This window comes from Anas platyrhynchos, chromosome 3 (assembly GCF_047663525.1).
Source record: "Anas platyrhynchos isolate ZD024472 breed Pekin duck chromosome 3, IASCAAS_PekinDuck_T2T, whole genome shotgun sequence".
Classification (NCBI taxonomy): Eukaryota; Metazoa; Chordata; class Aves; order Anseriformes; family Anatidae; genus Anas; species Anas platyrhynchos.
Genome location: NC_092589.1, coordinates 99,053,498 through 99,072,293, shown reverse-complemented (window position 1 = coordinate 99,072,293; position 18,796 = coordinate 99,053,498). Strand labels below are relative to the sequence as shown.

The window sequence follows — 18,796 nt, the reverse complement described above, 5'->3', positions numbered from 1 at the left end:
CTTCAGTTCAGGAGGCAAAGCCTGGGAGCTGTGTAGGGTTGATTGTGTGGTGATAAACTGCAGGTCCCAGGGCTTTGCAGATATGCAGTGCCAGTGTGTGCATAATCAGCATGTATGGTGTACTTCTCTTCTTTCCTTGCTGAAACACAGACAACATCCCCCACATTAAAAGGTCTGTGATGTTCTGGCTTGTCAGTCACTGTACCCTATCATCTGCAATAACTGGGAGCCACTGAGATGGGCTTGAGGAAGATGCAGCCCCAAAACAGAGCTCCCCTATTCAATAAAAACAAAAACCAACCAAACAAAAAGAACAAGTCAGGTTCAGTCTGACTGGAGAATTAGTCTATGAGATGGTGTTCCAGCAGAGGATTTCCACATTTTGGTGTCATTTAAACGTAACACTGAAAATTTTGTCATTTGAATTCAAAGGAGACAATTTTAACTCTGTGTAATTTACTACGTTGTGCTTCCTGTTCTTGACATGCACCAAATTGTGTTCTAATTCAGGAAAAATGTTATTTCACTCTTAACTCCTGTGTTTAAATCTACACAAGGCAGATGGATGAATACATGCATTTTAAACAGATGTATCTGCCTGGGGAATATTCTTCGCACAAACATTAGCACTTCAGAATCTCATGTGGATTCAGGGCAATTTAATTTTCACAAAAAGTATTAGTACCTTGAGACAGATACAGCTCTGCCCTCACACTTCATGCTATCTAAATGTACTCTATGCATATTTTAGCTGACCTTTGTAAAGGTTGGAAAACACGTTCTCCATCATGATGCAAGAATAACTGTTGGAGAGACCACACCTTTCCTCCTGGGTACTTCAAATATGATTTCTAAGTTGTCTTGACTCAATGGACTTTGTCATGCTATTAGGAAACTTTATTTATCTGTTTTCAGCATAAAGGGAAGCAAACAGTTATTAGGATAATCCTCAATTGAAGCATTATCTGGCACAAAAGAAAAATTAGGACTTGAAGTAACTTGTCCTCCTGTTCAAAATTTTTTTTTTCAGAGTGTGTATTAAACCAATGTGCTGTGTAGCTCTTACCCACTAATACCATACATTTCCAATACCAGGTTTGAAGGCAGACCACTGAGTATTAGGCTGTCTAAGATGATTTGATTTATCCCCTGGTGAGCTAGGCTAGAGATCATAGGAAGGAACTATAAAATGCTTTCAAAGCAGTGACCTCCAGAAAATAGGTAGAATTGTTAGGAACTCTTAAATAGAAGAAAGTGCCTGGACTTAGGAGATATTTTTATGTTCATAATAACTATAAGGACCTTGTTTTTCATCATAAACCAAAAATGTTGATAAAAAAAACAAAACAAAACCACATGTGGTCAGTCAGTAGATCAGTAATTTCTTTTTTCTTTTGTACCCTCTGATAAAATTAATTCTTACTCCATCACAAATCCAGACAACCTCTGCCAAATAGTTGCTTTCAGGCATTGAGCTGGTTGGGCTAAAAAACAATCCTTTTGTGAATCTCCTGTCTGGAGACTTTAATGATTATTTTTTGTTTCCTCTACTTTGGAGACCCTCACAATCAGTGAAATCGTGAGAGGCATTTTGCTGTTCCTTACGAGAGGACAAGAATATGGGGAGGGGACTGAGAGTAGCACAGCTGTATATCCATTTGAAAAGTTAATCAGGTATTTGGCATTTTGCTTCCTCATTTTAGGGAGAGAGCTTTGCAATTCTTACACCTCTACATTTCTGATGTTTTGAGTGGTCAAGCAGACTGTGGCCTCACATTTTTTCAGAATATGCTTTTAGAGATTCTTGGTTATTTTTATGCCATCCGGTGCTAAATAATAAATCATGTTTCAGATCCCGAATCCTGTGTAATTCTAAAGGCAATTATTTCCTATTGACTGTTTTAGCTGCTGTTTTGCTAGAAAATTAAGCCAACGCTGAGAGCAAAAGATAACTATTTTAAAGTGATAGTTAATCAGGATTAACCTCAGTTCAGACACACTGTTATTTTATCCTTGTGCCAATGCTCTGTAACAACAAAATGTTAAAGAGCAATTAAGTTGCATTTGATGCAGCAGAGCAGCCTGAAGTAATGCTTTGTTTATGTAAGGAAGCAGCCCAGTACGGCAATGGTGGGGCAGTCATCCATCACTCACATATAGTTTGGGGGCTGTAAGCTGCCGAACTTGTGTACAGCCAGGGATGGATCAACACTGCACCCGCAGACTGGCTCCCCCAGCACACATGCTTCTGGAGGAAAGTGTGCACTGTGCTCCTGGAGGGTATGGCTTCTCCAGGAGAAACCTGGGCACCTAGGCTGGAGGAAGACCTTGTGCACCTCCATAGTCTCCAGGTAGGTTGGTGAATGGGCAGGAGGACAGGAATCGTTTATAGGACATGCATCTGGGGGTATGCAGTGTATGCTATACCTCCCTCCAGTGACTAGGAATTGCTGTCCTAGACTTTGCCTGCCATGGTAACCTAAAAACATCCTCTGACACAGTGGCCCCCTGGCATGGGATGCACTATATCCTGCTGCTCATCTTGTCTTTCAGGACAGGGCAGCTACATCCAGAATGTTTTCTGGGAAATGACTCTTGCTGTCTCCTGAGCTGTGCCCAGGAATCTTTTTGGGGAGCTGTCACACACCAGAGTATGCCTAGAGCTGTTCTAGCACATCAGCACCAGAGTAATCAAAATAAAATTTCAGGGGACAATCCCTAACACTGTTTAATATATATTTTATTTTATACACAGTATAGTATGTAATATATACTATATATACCTCCTTTAAAGTAGGGATGTAGTGCCGAGTAACTACAGAGAACCTTATTGTTCCACTACAGTCAATTCTACAATGCCTCTTTAAAAACACTTTTGAGATGCCACATTTGATGTTAGCTTGTTTCATTATAGCAAGGCACTGTATTTGGCTATGAAAAGTGTATGAATTATGTAAATTTCAATATAGAGACATTACAACATGACTTAGGAAAAATCCTGTACAACTGTTTTACCTTGCTTTTGGCATATTATAGCACAAACAATAATGCGAAACTGGGACAGGAAAAAACTGTTCCTGTTTTTAAATTAGTGTTACTAACTCCAACAGTTTTCAAGCAAGCCCAGAAATTAGTTAAGCTTTATGTAGATTTTTGAACAGGTATTGTCATTTTTAAAATCCTTCCTGAAAACCCCAAGATGTTGAATAGTATTTAGCTTAGTATTGCAGTTTTTCTGTAGTGTTTTTCAGACTTTGCCTATATAGACTGTAGTGACACAGTGACTCACAGTCACTGAGTGTAGTGACTCACAGGCTTCATATTCTACACCAGGCTTTCTGGTTAAGTGGGTTAATCTTAAGAGTTCTCTGGCTTTTATAATTAATTGTATGATAGACTTGGTATTTTGCTGCTTTATTTTGTGAAAATTGTGGCCGGAGATTTACCTCTAGGAGGAGCTGTTACTCCTGTATGTTTAGGGAGGTAACTCTCAATTTAAGAGAGCTTTTATCAAGTTGTGTTTTAGGCATCACGGTACAGATAGTATCATTTTTGTGATATGACACTGTCCAGAATATATGCAAGAGCTGAAAAACAGGTGTCTGATGTGACTGTCACAAGTGCTACATGGCCCAAATTGGCATCCTGTTATACAATTTACATCTAACACTTTTACATATTCTTTCTTCTTTCACACCTGGGATACATGACCTCTTAGAAGACAAGTACAACCATAATTTCATCCCTTTCATCTGGCAGTTACCATGAAGATACAAATTTGTTCTTTTTAGAGGAAACTAAGTATATGCAGACATCAACAGAAATTCCTGAGAGTGTCTCTATTAAATGCACTGGAACTACACAGAAGCAGGATTTAATTGTATGTATTTCAGCATTCTGATTAACTGATGGCTAGACCTAATAGAAATTCCAAGAAATAGAAAAAAAGTCAATAATCTTGTTTGACACAGACATAGTTTTGAGTACTTGGCTAAAGAAAAAAAGTTCAAGAAAAGGTATCAAATAGGGCCAGACAAAAGACTTCGTTTATTTAAAGCAAAAATATTGGAGTATTTCATATTAGAGTGTTTAGTATGTTTCTGAAAATAAAGGAGAAGTAAATTCTGATTTTTTTTGGAATTGAAATGTTTATTGTGAAATATCAAAATATTCCAACTTTTTCACAATTATTTTTTCCTCCAGACTAAGTTCTTTCTTTCTTTAACTTTCTTTCTTTCTTTCTTTTCCTTTCTTTCTTTTTCTTTCTCTCTCTTTCTTTCTTTCTTTCTTTCTTTCTTTCTTTCTTTCTTTCTTTCTTTCTTTCTTTCTTTCTTTCTTTCTTTCTTTCTTTCTTTCTTTAATTCTTTCCTTCCTTCCTTCCTTCCTTCCTTCCTTCCTTCCTTCCTTCCTTCCTTTTGGGGGGGAGTCTATATCACTCTACTTAAATCTGTATTTTATATCACTCTACCTAAATCTACCTAAATCTATATCACTCTACCTAAATCTGTATTTAGAACAGTCTGAAGTATTTTTAATGTTTCTAGCCAATAGGGAGTTATATTTATATTTATTAGACACAGCACATAAGTTTATTTAACTGTAGTTTCATGTAATTGCACCAAAAATATAAGGACATAAGGAATTAGTTTCCTTTCCTTTACCTCAATTTTATGTCACATCCATGGATGTAATATTTCTCCTGACTGAACCAATTTTAAATAAGTAAAGAATTGGGACACCAAGGTATGGACTCGTATCTTAACTAGCCATATATCTGCTAACATAAATTATCCTTCAAGAAAAGATAGAGTAAATAAGACATTCCATTACTAAGTATACGTTATGTGAATTAACTTTTTTTTTTTTTTTAATTTTATTTAATTTTATTTTATATTTTATTGTCCTTACATAATAAATATATTTTCTCACTAAAAATAAATCAAACCAAAATTTTTGTGCCCACAAAGAATTTAGGTCATATTCCATAGTTTTTCCAAAATTACACTTGTTTTGCCTAAAAAGAAGTATAAGAGAGGCAAAAAATGCCAGTATCTACCTGCTGGGGCTAGCCACAGAGGGACAAATTTTCTGCAAGCATCACATCTTTTTCTCCCATGTCTCTTTCTTAAAATATGTGGCAAAAGAGCAAGACAGATTAAGAAGGTTACACAGAGAAAGGAAAGAGCCAGACTGGCATATTCCAGCTATCTCCTTTTGATCATTCTCTAAAGGTCGTTTCCAGTTTGCTTAAGTTAATGCAGCCTGCACACTAATCTGTGATAAAATTATAGCAAAACCAGTACCAGCTTTCTGATTGTCTTTCATCAACTTTTTGTACAGTGTGATGTAAGCAAAGAGCTTTATACACTTTACCTAGTGCTGACACAGCTTGGTTTGTAATATTGATCATTAAGAGCATTTGTATTTGCATAGTCATTTATTTTCTGATTTTCCCTTTTCAGAGCCGATTTTGATGATTCTGCTACTTATTCAGCAGTTGCAACAAATGTCCATGGGCAGGCATCAACTAATTGTGCTGTAGTTGTACGAAGTAAGTCCTATTTCATGATTAAAATAAGAAATAAATATGTTCTCGTCATTGAACCTTTATTGTCTGTATTTTACAGGGTTCCGAGAGGGTGAAGAGCCTCACCCAGCTGGGATAATGCCCTTCCACTGTAAGCAAATATATTTTTTTGATTTGATAGTTTGTATACCCTTATTGTTAATAAAAGCCAGAATAATGTTTTACAGATGAGAAGATAAAATATAATTTGTTTCTTCTGATTTTGTTCTCTAATTTTTGTTCACTCAGTAGCAATCTGAGCCGTCCAGATGCTTTTTCTTTCCCATTTACATCTCTACATCAGCGTATAGTATACTAGAGAGTTCATCTCCTCTTCAGATTTAACAGTAATCCGCTTGTGATAACAAAAAGTTACTTAATAATGTTTTCATTTTCTCATGCATAGTGCCCCTGTCGTATGATGTTTGCTTCACACACTTTGACGTCCAGTTTTTGGAGAAATTTGGAGTCACCTTTGCAACTGAAGGTGAAACACTGACCCTTAAGTGTTCCGTGTTGGTCACCCCAGAGCTGAAAAGACTACGGCCCCGTGCTGAGTGGTATAGAGATGGTAAGTTAGTACATTGAATAGAAGCTATCTGGAAAATGCTGGAGAAAACACTGACCAGGCTTGGAACATGAGATTCTCAGAACTAATTTCAGAATAGAGCAAATAAATATCTCTAGTTAGAATTTACAGGCTTGATCTCTCTTTAAATTACATTACTTGGTGCACATTTACAGCAAAGGAGGTAATCTCATATTAACTAATAACAGTGGTTAGAACATTTACTGCGTAGGTGGAGAACCAAAGTCAATTCCTAGGTTTGAGCATAATTTATAATTGAATGCTGTGACCACTGAACTGGAGGGTACTCACAAAGCAGTAAATTAATGTTTGAAGCACTGAGGTGTGGGCGTGGTTCTCTTATTCCATCTTGCTCCACTATTGTGAATTTTACGTTAACACATATTTAATTTATAGTTCAGAAATACTTAGAGGAATCAGGCCTGAAATACAGGCTTTTGCTCTGCTGTGTAAGTACCACGTTTGTAGGCCTTTGTCTCTTTTGTCACTGAAAAATGATGCTATGCTAAGTAAAGCAGTCTTTAATGGAAGTACTGAAAAAAAAAAAACATCCCCGAAGCACATTGCAGTGTTTGGTTAATGCTATACTAACCCTGTATGAGTAGTATTAGTTCTCCACCCTCCCGTTCCCCCCCCCGAAAAAACATAATAAAAAACCTAGAAACATAAAACCACCTACTTAAATTTTAGCACACGTTAGGCTATCATAGATATTAAGCTTACAACTTTTCACCAACTACAGTTTCAGTGTAGGATCCTAAAGTACACATTCTGAGGATTCAAGTGAATGCTAAAACCTTGAAACCTTACCCCAAAGGGACCACATATGGGAATAGCAAACTCCCAGTGCTGGTATTTGGACTGGTCATAGACAAGGTGGTAAAATTCTATAGCTAACAAAATGTGGTGCATAAACAAAGAAATGTTAATAACATTGATAAGGAAGTCAAGAAAAATTGAGATTAGGAAAATCAAAAAAAAGACTATTTTATTGCTGATAGTTATACCTTTTGTTTCATGCACATCATTATTTTACATAAATTTGATATTCAGTGAAAATATGAAATAATAAAAATGGCTGTTTTGTTTGGTGAATAACTTAAAATACAAGGCTCATCCTTGAACCCAGATTCTCTTCCCACTGAAGTGTACAGGGGTTTGTAAGTTGCTATCAATAGACTCTTGAGGAGGGACATTATTTTCAATGGTACTTTAACTTTGTCTCCTACTGGGCCCAGATTCTCAAGGTGCCAAGTCTCTGAACTTTTGTTTTGGGAACTACAGCCATGAGGAGCTACTAATTTTCAAGCGTTGCACCATGTTGTTCAAAATTTCATCCATTATGAAATGTTCTTGCACTATGGATAGTTGAACAACAATTTATCCGTTCAGATTAATTATGATGCCAAGATAATTCCTTCCTGATATATAACAAAGCTATGCTCTATTTTTCCCCTTATTTGCCATAGGGTTACATTCCAAATGAAAACCTGAGATAAAAACACGGTCTCTTTGAATGCAATGGGATTTTGCTAGTGAGTCAGGTAGACTTTCATCCCATTATTCTATTTATGTTACAGGGAAATACGATGATATGAACAAGCTTAAGATTGTCTTTCCTTGTGATCCTACATGGATCACAATATTTTGAAGATGTATCAACTGGCAGAACTTGTTTCCAAATACAGCAGGAATTCTTGAGCTATGAACCTTTGCTGTGTGCTACAATTACCTGTATTGAGTCTCTTGAGAGCTGGAGGCAATGCATAAATATAAATGACGCGAAGGTTAATAATTTGTTCAACATTATGTGCTTTCAATGTTTTTTTTTTTTTTTTTTTCTTTTTCTTTTGGAGAGGTAATATTTAATTCTACTCTTGTATTAAGAAAATCTGTATTTTTCCTAAGATTTTTCAGCTTTTATTAATCAAATAATAACAACTAAAGCCCTGGCATAGATCTGTATGATTTAATTTTAGTAATTATACACAAGAGAAATACGTGTTTATCCAGTATTAATAAGCTTCACATGAGTGAAGCTTATTGAGGTTGTCTACTAGACTCCTAGGGGCATATAAGTCAACTGAATCAAATCCTCTAAAGTGTTTTGGGATTTGACAAACATGAGTATGATGTCTACAATTCATGGCCCACTTATAACAGTTTAAGATACTGAAAGAACTAAATCAAAATAATAGTTAAGGGATATATATCCAATCTTGATGTGAGTTCAGCTGGTAACTGGAGCTTTCTGTTATTGATCTCTAGTGTAATATAAACATTATAAAGCTATACACACCAGCATTCTGCAGTTATTTATACTGTAATCTAGAATAATAATAAAAAAAAATTAATTCAGAGGAAAAAATCAGAGTGCAGAATTGAGTTTATATTTCAGCAGACCAAAATACATGATAAAGAGAAACTTCAATTTATAGTAATTCCCCACTCTATATCTGATTTTTCAGCAGAATGTTCTTCAGCAGAACAATGTTTTAGAAAAAATATCTCATGTACTGAAGTCAGCAAGTGAGGGTTGAGTCACACTGACTCTGAGTGTTAGTCTCTTCCATGTTAGTTCCTTGGTAAGTTCTGATAGGAATGACAGAGCACAGCATGTGAGTAGACTGGGGATTTGATCACAACAGTGACGCCCTTGTATTGTAAAATCATTGTGATCACAAGTACATAAATACCTGCCCTATTAAAACTTGTGAATATCTTTACTTCTTGGCTTCTTTTGTCTTCTTGGCTTCTCTTGTCATCCATCCAGACTGCATTAACAAATAGTCCTCTTACTTGAGGGGTTTGGTGCTTCTTTGACCTTGTGTAAAGGAAAGAAGTTTTTCTGCTCTTAGCAAACATAACTGCCTCCATAGTTTCTGGTTTAAGGTGCACATAAACAGCGGGAATGGATGATTCTGGCATTGATAGACAATATGGCAGTTTTTTTTTTGCCATTTCTATATATTCAATTTAGAGTGTCTATGATTCCACTCAAGCTTGGAACCTAAATAAGTGACCTGTTATTCAAAGGAGCTGGTTGTTCAACTTCATTTTTTCTTCAGGATTTTCCACAGAAATCACACTTAGTTAAAGTTTCTAGGTGGAGACATTTTCTGATTTCATCTAAAGTACTTCATGTCTCTCTCCACAAAGTGTCAGTACCATTGTGACATGACAGAAAGGGGACATGCAAGGATCTCATGATAAAGGATCTCCTGTGAACAAATGTGACTGAATTTACTTTGTACTCTTCTCACTAAACAACTGTGTTCTTAGGTGATCATGTAATTTACTGCTGTAAGTTTTAGTAGTGTGTGTCTTATAGATGCTTTATTATCTGAACGTGTTTCATTTTTTATACTTTCTTATGCAATTCAGCTGGTAACTGGGAAACCTGATTCCTTTACAATCATTCAAGAGCCTGTTTCAAAGTATATTTAAGCAATAGAGTAATAAACATTTATAGGTATTCAGCTTCTTTAAATATAATTCTGCTGCATCAATTAGAATAAATTAGTATGCAATAGGTCTCAGGGAGTTAAGAATTAAAAATAATCCAATCAATTATTAAAAAGGTGATATGAAGAAAGTCCCTTGGCTAGCATAAAATATCCTGCTCGTTCTTTTGCTCAGGTTTCACTAGGCAATCAGATTAATTTGCATTAATCATGGGTCACCACCTCTCACCTGTGAGAAATTCAAATTTAATTTCATTCACTGCTCAACAGGCATGCCTTGAGGATTTAAATTTAGTGTATATTTATAGCGGTCCAGATTAAACTGAAATCTTGTCTCTTAAACTTGGAGAAATAAATTGAGTAATCTGATATTTGACCTGAACAGGTAGGAAAATTTATTAATAATGAAATGAAGTTCCACCCTGCATTCATTACAAGGTATGACAGATTTTCACATAATTGTTTCAAAATGTGGATAATATTTTTCTCTGTCAGCATATGCAAAGTGACAATGATGGAAATTCTGCTGTTGGCATTACATAGGGTATTCTGAGACTTCATATTCTCTAAAATTCACTGAGGAAATGAGTTTAGAGAGACCCAGCTTGAGTTTTCGTAGTATCAAAGCACTGTCACTCTGAATAAAGTTATCATAAAGCTGGCGTAGTGGGTACCTCTGATTAGCACAGAGCTGCACAGCTGCACTAGGATATATGCAGTTCTGCCCAGCGTGGTGATGTATCTGATGGGTCTTCTGTTCCAGATGTGCTGATAAAGGACTCCAAGTGGACAAAGCTGTATTTTGGAGAAGGCCAGGCAGCTCTGTCCTTTACTCATCTGAACAAGGATGATGAAGGTTTATACACCCTGCGTATGATTACAAAAGGTGGAGTGAATGAATGCAGTGCATACCTGTTTGTCAGAGGTAAGGTTTTCATTCCTTTCTTGTGAGAAATTAAAAAAAGAGCAGTAGAAAGAGCTATTTTATTAAAAAGTCACGTGTAAGGAATGAAGCAGAAAAGAAAGTTGGCATTGTGGTATTCCATAGTCGTTAGATGTATACTGTAGTCTGTGCTAGAAACAGCATAGTCACTTTACATGAGTGGGTAGCTTCATAAGAACATATTTCTGAGGTTATTTTCCTTCCTGGGGAACCAGGTAAATCATTCTTATGAAGAAAGCACCCGTTCCTTTGTTTTTCTCCTTTCCTGATAGGGACTAAACTTCTTCACATGGCACCAGTACTCACTGTTTTATTTATTCATAGAGATTGCCAAGTGGGAATGAGTCTTGCTGGGCATTCTCACGCTCTGTGCCTCTGGGCCTTAGGAGAAGGCACAGGACGAAGCAACAGAAATATTCCCACCAATGTACCAATCACAGTCAGCTCAATAATCAGAGAAAAGAAGCAAAGTAAGAAATTAGCTCATTGAAGAAATACAGTTTTCACAAGAGACATAGCTGAAAGGAAGATAAATGTATTAAAATAGAATAAAGGTCATAATTTGCCCTTGCATTTGCATGTACAACTCTCAGTGAAGGGAGAATGAGCTCCCACGTGCACCTCCGGGCAAAACTTGGTTTTTCTTTTATGTTCTTTTATTGAAGGAGGAAAATAACTCTAGCTGAGCAATGCTTTCACTCTCTTAAATACATTAGACAACATGTTCAGCAGTGGTAAGCTGGAGCAACCCCACTGAAGCCATTAGAGCTGTACTGATTTTAAACCTACAGAGATCTGGGATGTTTTTGGAAATGTATTGTAAAATGCTTGTCTTGCAGAAGAGTTTTCCAGACAGTTTGCATGGAGCAATGAATGTTTTTTTTGAATGGTTAAGATACATCTTCCTCACAGGACTCGCACATGGGCTTCATCAGCTTTGCAATATATCCTAAGCAAGCCACCCTGATCTCACTGGAAACAATTTGCTAAAGATTTCTAGTTCCCAATTACCTTCAAGGAAATGAACTACTCAAGTAAAAAATGCTCACTAATGTATACTAACTTTCCTAGAAGATTATTGCATACTGGTGGGTCAATTTTAGGTATCTCTATGGTCCATTTTGTACTTTGTCTAATGCATTCACATGCACAGAACCCAGGACTTGAGCTATGTCCTCCAGAGTCTGTAGTGTCCTCTGTTGGTCTTTCATCTTTTTTTAATGTAGGTTGTGATCTGATGCTACAAAGTCATTGTAATGTAGAGTCAGGACCATAGAAAATAAATATTTTAAGGGATTACAGGCCTGATGCTGAGCATCAGCCACCTCAAAACTGATTGTCTTTGCATTATGGCAAATGATTTTCCCAGCCCTTAGGTTTCCTCCTTTGAGATACCTCAAATTCATCTGCAAGAAATGTGCATAAAGAACAGCAAAGTCTGGGGTAGCCTTGCCAGGAGGTAGATTGTTATAGGATCACAGTGGTTCTTTGCTGATATTTTAGGAAAATTTGGGAAAACATCAAATTAAGGTTCAAATTAAACTTGTAGCTTTTGCTTTATTTCAGAAAAAAAAAAATCCATACAAGGATAAATTTGCCCTTTATACAGTATGTTTTTGTATTATAGAAAACATTCTTTGAAGGGAGAGAACCTGTTAGGAGACTCCACTAGGAGTCATGGGTCTATATCAATCAATACCTCAGAAATGAAACCACAAAAAAGTATCTTAATGAAAGTACATTCATTACTTCTAAGACTTTAAATAAAAAGTAGCCTTAGAAATGTACCAGGAGTTTGAAAACTTTTCATTTCCTAAGAGGTTTATTTTTCTCAGCTACATAGCTGTTACCTTGGTCTGGTCAGTAACCCACTGAGTTACAGCTTTCAGTGGGAAAGATCAAAAACATGTGGGGCAGTAGGGCTTTTAATTTCTGTGAGAAGTAATGGGGGCTTGATGCTTAAACTGTTTCCATACCCTAAAAATATCCCTGCAAACTTTTAACCATGTGGAGAGATATACATGAGTCTGATTCATTAGTGCAGTGAATTAGTGTATAATGAAATTTTTGGGCTCCCATTCACGTAAAAGGCTAGCGGAGTGAACTGAAAATATACCATTTTGTCTTTGTTGTAGCTTTCAGAGGAGACACAGTCAAAACTGATTTATTTTTATTTGTAATCCAGATGCTGATGCATTGATTGCGGGAGCACCCGGGGCACCGATGGATGTGAAGTGCCATGATGCTAACAGAGACTATGTTATTGTTACCTGGAAGCCACCAAATACGACCTCCCAGAGCCCAGTCATTGGATATTTTGTTGACAAGTATGTAAACGTTGGTATTTATTTAATTTTATTGCCCAAAGCATGCATATACTTAATTACAAAAATTCCATCATATATCCTTGACCACTTAGGTTTTTTAGCTATGTTTTTACAGACCCCAGGCACTGTAGGTTGCCTGCTTTGTTAAATAACTGGACTGTTTTTTTAGTTCTAGTAATCTAGTTCTTTCTCAGGCAATACTGAGTACAGTCTGGGAGTTATTAAGGACCAGGGGCCATTTCCAGTAATCATTTGCAAGCAGCCATACTTTATCAGACCATTAAAATGTTCAATACTATGGATGTGGCCAAGTCAGAGAATGAGCCCTGGCATCATTTAATTTATAGGAGCCAGAATCCATAGATATCTTGAATTAGATTTCATCTCTTTAATCTGTATACTGTAAACACTGGAATCTAGGATTTATTATATAATTATATTTTTTTTTCATCCATAGCTGTGGTATAGCAGGGGCTCAAGGCACAGGCTTTTGGGAGCTGGTAGGTTAAATCAGAATGGCAGTTCTCTCCCTCTTCTAGTCTGCTTTGCACTTTGCTAGGGTTTCAGCTCAGTGCAGGCAGCCCAGGATCAGGGTCCCAAGTGTTGTTTTGCATCTCTTCCACTGAAGTGTAGGCTTGCCCCTTGCAGCCAGAGCAGAACAGCTGATCTTTAGTATTTGAAACTGACAGTCAGCAAAAACATTACTGAAGTGATTTCACAGTGTATAATGCTCTGCACTCAAAAGCAACATTTGTAGCTCATTGCTATTTGCTACCCCGTAATTTGGTCTAGTTCAGAGACAACTGTCTGGGAATTGCTGGAAAATGTTGGTTTATGAATAGCAGTCAGCATGAGGAAATTAACTTAAGCCCTAGGGACTCTACCAGTTATATCCAATTTGTGCAGTGCATAGATCACAGGAGTATTTCACCTATTTTGTATATAATCTAGCCAGCTGTTCTTTTGACATTTTACTTGGATTGCTGCAGCACCAAGTAGCCTTTGATCACAACCCTATTTTTCCCAGTACTGTTAGGGCAAAAGGCAGTCTTCTCCATGAAAGTTTACAGTAATAGGAGACAAAACAGATGTGTACACACAAAGAAGTCAGTATGGGGACATCATTGTGCTTCATGATGACTCGGTGGTCGAACCATTGTCAGAGGAAAAGGCACGATGCTTCCTTAAAAATATGACATGAAAGAGATGGAAAAAAATAGGTAAATGCTCCAATTTCAGCATCTTCTGGAGAGATGCATATTAAAAATAAAAGTGAATAACTTGTGTCATATGACAAGTTAGAGAACTAAGTAGAAGGAAGGCAGAGAGAGTTGACAAGGACAAAAAAAACATGCATGAAAAATAACCTTTGCAACTGTGTTATGAATAAATACGAACAAGGTGAGAATTGGTTGTCTGATCAGAGGAAAGAGTGTATAAAGAGTGTTTCATTGATGAGTGACATAGTTTAGTCCTTCAACTTAATGAGGGTGGTTTCTGTGATGCTGACTCATCACAGAATATGTAGGACGGCGTATTTTTATTGTGGGATGACACTGATAAAAGCTGTCTTCTGCTACTCCAAGATGTGAAGTAGGCTTGGAAAACTGGGTCCAGTGCAATGATGCTCCTGTAAAAATCTGCAAGTATCCTGTGACTGGTCTTTACGAGGGACGGTCCTACATATTCCGTGTGAGAGCAGTGAACAACGCTGGCATTAGCAGGCCTTCTCGAGTCTCTGAACCGGTTGCAGCTCTTGACCCTGTTGACCTGGAAAGAACACAAAGTAGGTTCTGTGAGGCTGGAACAGATAATAAATACGTGATCTTACTTTTTTTTTCAGATTCTATTTGCTTAGTTAACCTAAGCAGCAGTGCTTATTTCTTCCTTTCAATGAATATCTCACTAATTTCAATGGGAGGGTGCGGAGTGGGGTGGAGGGTGTATAGCTGGAATGGCAAGGTCCACATGGACAATTTTTCAGGACCTGGAGATTCCATCTCAGTTATAGCTGTTTTTACTTATCTTTAAATACAAACAATATAAATTACTACGAAGAACAATGTTTTCAAGCTTTCAGTATGCCCTGGAAGCTTGTAACATTTGCAATGTGAGACAGGCACTAAGGTCCCATAAACTTCTATATTTGCTGGCAGAAACATTCGAAAAAGTAATTGAAATGTCTATCTTAGAAAAAAAAAATCACCATCCTACAGACGGTTGCACTTATCTGCATCTTTTCTGCATCTTTTTTTTTTTTTTTCTTTCTCCTCAGTTAAGTGCCATTAGTGGCACAAAGCTCCCCTGCTACAGGTTGGGGGTATCTGGTATTGTAACTTTTCTGGCAGATGGAAAAAGTCAATCTAATAAACAAACTCCTTCTGAGGTCTTGTGACCTGAGCTGAATATGCTGTTTCCATTGGCTTTATGGCCAATGCATATGGCAAAAGACAATATACAATATACAATTGTTTGCCAATCTGCCAGACAATTGAATAAATCTATTGTGGCTGTGATCCTTACTTTTTAGCACATCTTTAAATAGTACTGTCTTGTTTGGTTTTCCTATGGAAGTTAAAGAAGCAATGTATGACTCTGAGCTGATTACATCTGTGGAAAGATTTAAAGCAGTTTTATAGAAATAGAGGCATACAGTGTTTTTGATAGATGATGAACAGTAATTTGAAAAAAATTTGTAAATATAGTAATCTGGTTCAAGAAACTAACTGAATGCTTTGCTTAACAGCTATTCATGTGGATGAAGGGAGAAAGATTGTAATCAGTAAAGATGACCTTGAAGGTATGTTGTATTTCTATTATTTCAGTCCATTTGCTTGTATCCCAGGATTTCAGCAATTTATTTTGAAACATAGCTTTAAAAGAAATCCTCCTACTGAGTAAACTCTTTATAGTAACATATATAGTCAGATATTTTGGCTTGCAAGCCTGAGAGAACACAAGTGAAAGATAAAGGTCTAAAAGGATAGACAATACCATATTAGTTTCATTATGTTCTGACAGTCTCCTCACCTTTTAGCTTTGGCCAGTGCTAGGCTCAGTTTGAACAGCTGAACATATCTGATCACCCAAATTTTCTTTTCAACTAGCCTTCTGGGAGCTAAATATAGTTTTTCTTTACACTGAATTTGGTGATCTGAGCAAGTTGTTTCTGCTTTCTCTCTCTCTCTTTCACACACACATGCCACACCACAACAAACCAACACAAAAACACCTTATGCAAATCTATCCCAATTATTTAACTAATATCTCTCTCCCTGAATAGAGGTTGTTAAGGCTATAGATTAAACATTGTTTTTCCTCAGAAGAACTGGAAAGATCATTTCCAAATTTTGAGTAAAGCCCGAATGTCTTCCATCTTTGTTTCTATATGTGATGATTTATTTTTTTTTGCTTACATAATGATTTTCTTTTCACTTAACCTGTCAAAAATGTTAACTATAGTGGCATAGTATATTGACAAAATATATATTTATACTGTCTTCAACAAAGTAAGCTTATAAAGCTGTAACTCCAACAATAACATAATATATGAAAATCCACTGGAGAACAGGTGCAATTGAATGGAGAATTAGTTGTTAAATAGTTTCTCCAGTGCATGGGTGGGACAGATGAAATTTCTCCATTTTGATTATGGTATCCTAATTAACTGTTAGGGATGTTATAGGATCAGAATCACAACATAGGCTCAGAACAAGTTTGTCTAACTTGTCTGGCTTCAAAGTGTATGTTCCTCTTCTCAGGATTGCCTGAGAATGATCAGGAGGTTAAACAGCCAATCTGGTGTGAGTATAAATAATGAAATTGTGATTCATGTTTTATTTATTCATATTTAATAGAAGAATATGAATCTCCACATACTATTGCTTGTATAGATCATTATTTTCATCCACAAGATTGGATACCACTTTTGAAAAAGTGATCTCATAGATCAGAAATGTATTTCATTTTTAGTGCCAGGTGACATTTCATTCTGAGCAAGTGGGCTGTACTATCATGTCATATCATTAGAAACTATGTTAGCTTCAAGTTTTTCAATAATGCGATGTTTATAAAATGTTAAAACATTGCTTCCATGATTTAGAGATTATTTATAGAATCCTTTTTGTCTTTTTTGATGTCAAATTCTGACCATTTAGGGGACATAAGCTCCCTATTAACATAAGGAAGTGACAAAATTTGCCTCAAGAAACTTTTTGCTTTCTCCATTGTAAACAAACAAAAAAAAAAAAATTGAAGGTATCTGCTGAATTGCTATTTCTGAACTATTACCAAGAATAAGCTTCTTCAGAGCTGTGTAGCTCTACCTGAAGCTGTTTCTCACTGTCCCGAGCCATTCCTATGTAGTGCTGCTTTACACCATTGTAATCCCACTGGTAGGGAAACTGGCTTCTTCTCATGCTGCTGTGAGTGACTGTGGATGATATGAACAGCCGTGCTGACTGCCTCCAGCCTGGCATGCAGGTCCTGCCTCACCTTGCTGGTAGCACTGTAGAGCAAGTAAGGAGGGGGGGGGGGTTGGTTAGGCCACTCCAATTGATGGAGTCACCAAAGGGCTGGTGACATTTGTCTGCCTCCTATCCATGTTTTTTAGAAGTGCTTTAGACTGTGCTAGCTGTCTACATTATATTATCATATAATCACATCACATTATATTGTTAATAGGTTCTGTTTCCTTTTCTGTTGTTCTTCTCCTTACTGTACTTCCCTTGCAGGTATCTTCTAGCCTAAGTTCTTGTAATGCCACATTGGAATTCTGTCTTTGATCAAAAAATATATCTTATTGGCATATAGTGGAGAGTTTTTTTCCAAGGCTTTCTGCCCAGCAGATAAAAGTAATTCAAACGTGATCAAAGGAAAAAAATGTGTGACAAATGCACAGCTTTTCAGGGGCATATTTAACTTTAGCTGAAAAAGTAAATAACTAACTTTTAATGCTGATACTTCATTCCTCAAAATGGAGCTGAAGTGAGCAAGTGGACTGCATGGATGATGTCCTAGCTGAGCACTGTGCTGCAGAGTGGGCTGTAGCGTAAAAGCTGACCCTGAGGTTAATCTGCTGTTTAACACTCGCTACATTTATTACTCTTCCAGGCGATATTCAGATTCCAGGCCCTCCCACCAATGTACATGCTTCAGAAATCAGCAAAACATATGTTGTACTCAGCTGGGATCCACCTGTTCCCCGTGGCAGGGAGCCATTGACGTACTTCATTGAGAAGGTACATTGTACTGCACAAAGGCATTCAGCTATGAGGGGTTTCATTGCCACATGCAATTATATTCAACTCATTTTTAGAACTGCAGAATGAGCAATAAAACTAACACTTTCTGAGGTCTCACAGGATCTGGTAATGAGATGTTAGATAGGCATGGACAATCAAATGTCATATTACATGATTTAATGAATATTGAAATTCAAGGTCCAGGGAAAAGGATACCCCTGTGCAATTTGCTTGTTACTGGCTAAAATGAGAACAAACTATGTGTGTAAGGTAGCAGTTTAATGGAAAATAAATAAATAAATAAAAAGTCTTTGATTTCACATCCCTACAGGCAAGACTTCCAGTTTGCTGTTTACCTGTATTACAAGGAATGTTATGGTAGTCCTGCAGTAGAGCAAGGAATAATCAGTGACTCATAGCTTGATTCTCACTGTTCTTTTTGCAGGCTTACTGCACCCTGTGCTATAACCTGATATTTCCAGTTTATTCCCTAAAAGGCTAGTAGAGAGGCAGATGTCTGTCTCAGGTTCACTGCTCCCCGGTAGTCTTTCTGGCAGCCTTTTTCATCCCCTAGACTTGATAGGGAACTTGGATGATGACAGTAGGAGAGGCTTGTTCTTCTCCCATCTAGGCTACTAAGATTTAGCTAAATCTGTCTCTGTGC

The 18,796-nt window shown here is 36.9% G+C and overlaps 1 protein-coding gene across 3 annotated transcripts in view; it reads left to right on the top strand.

The window, feature by feature from the left end:
* MYOM2 (myomesin 2) overlaps positions 1-18,796 on the top strand; it is a 78,447-nt gene that overhangs the window by 16,861 nt on the left and 42,790 nt on the right. For all 3 annotated transcript variants that reach the window (XM_038176556.2, XM_005012347.6, XM_038176554.2), the window contains exons 8-15: positions 5,463-5,551; positions 5,628-5,678; positions 5,973-6,137; positions 10,383-10,544; positions 12,748-12,889; positions 14,476-14,675; positions 15,636-15,689; positions 18,002-18,129. In XM_038176556.2, coding sequence (XP_038032484.1) covers positions 5,463-5,551; positions 5,628-5,678; positions 5,973-6,137; positions 10,383-10,544; positions 12,748-12,889; positions 14,476-14,675; positions 15,636-15,689; positions 18,002-18,129 — 991 coding nt within the window. The remainder of the gene's footprint in view (positions 1-5,462; positions 5,552-5,627; positions 5,679-5,972; positions 6,138-10,382; positions 10,545-12,747; positions 12,890-14,475; positions 14,676-15,635; positions 15,690-18,001; positions 18,130-18,796) is intronic.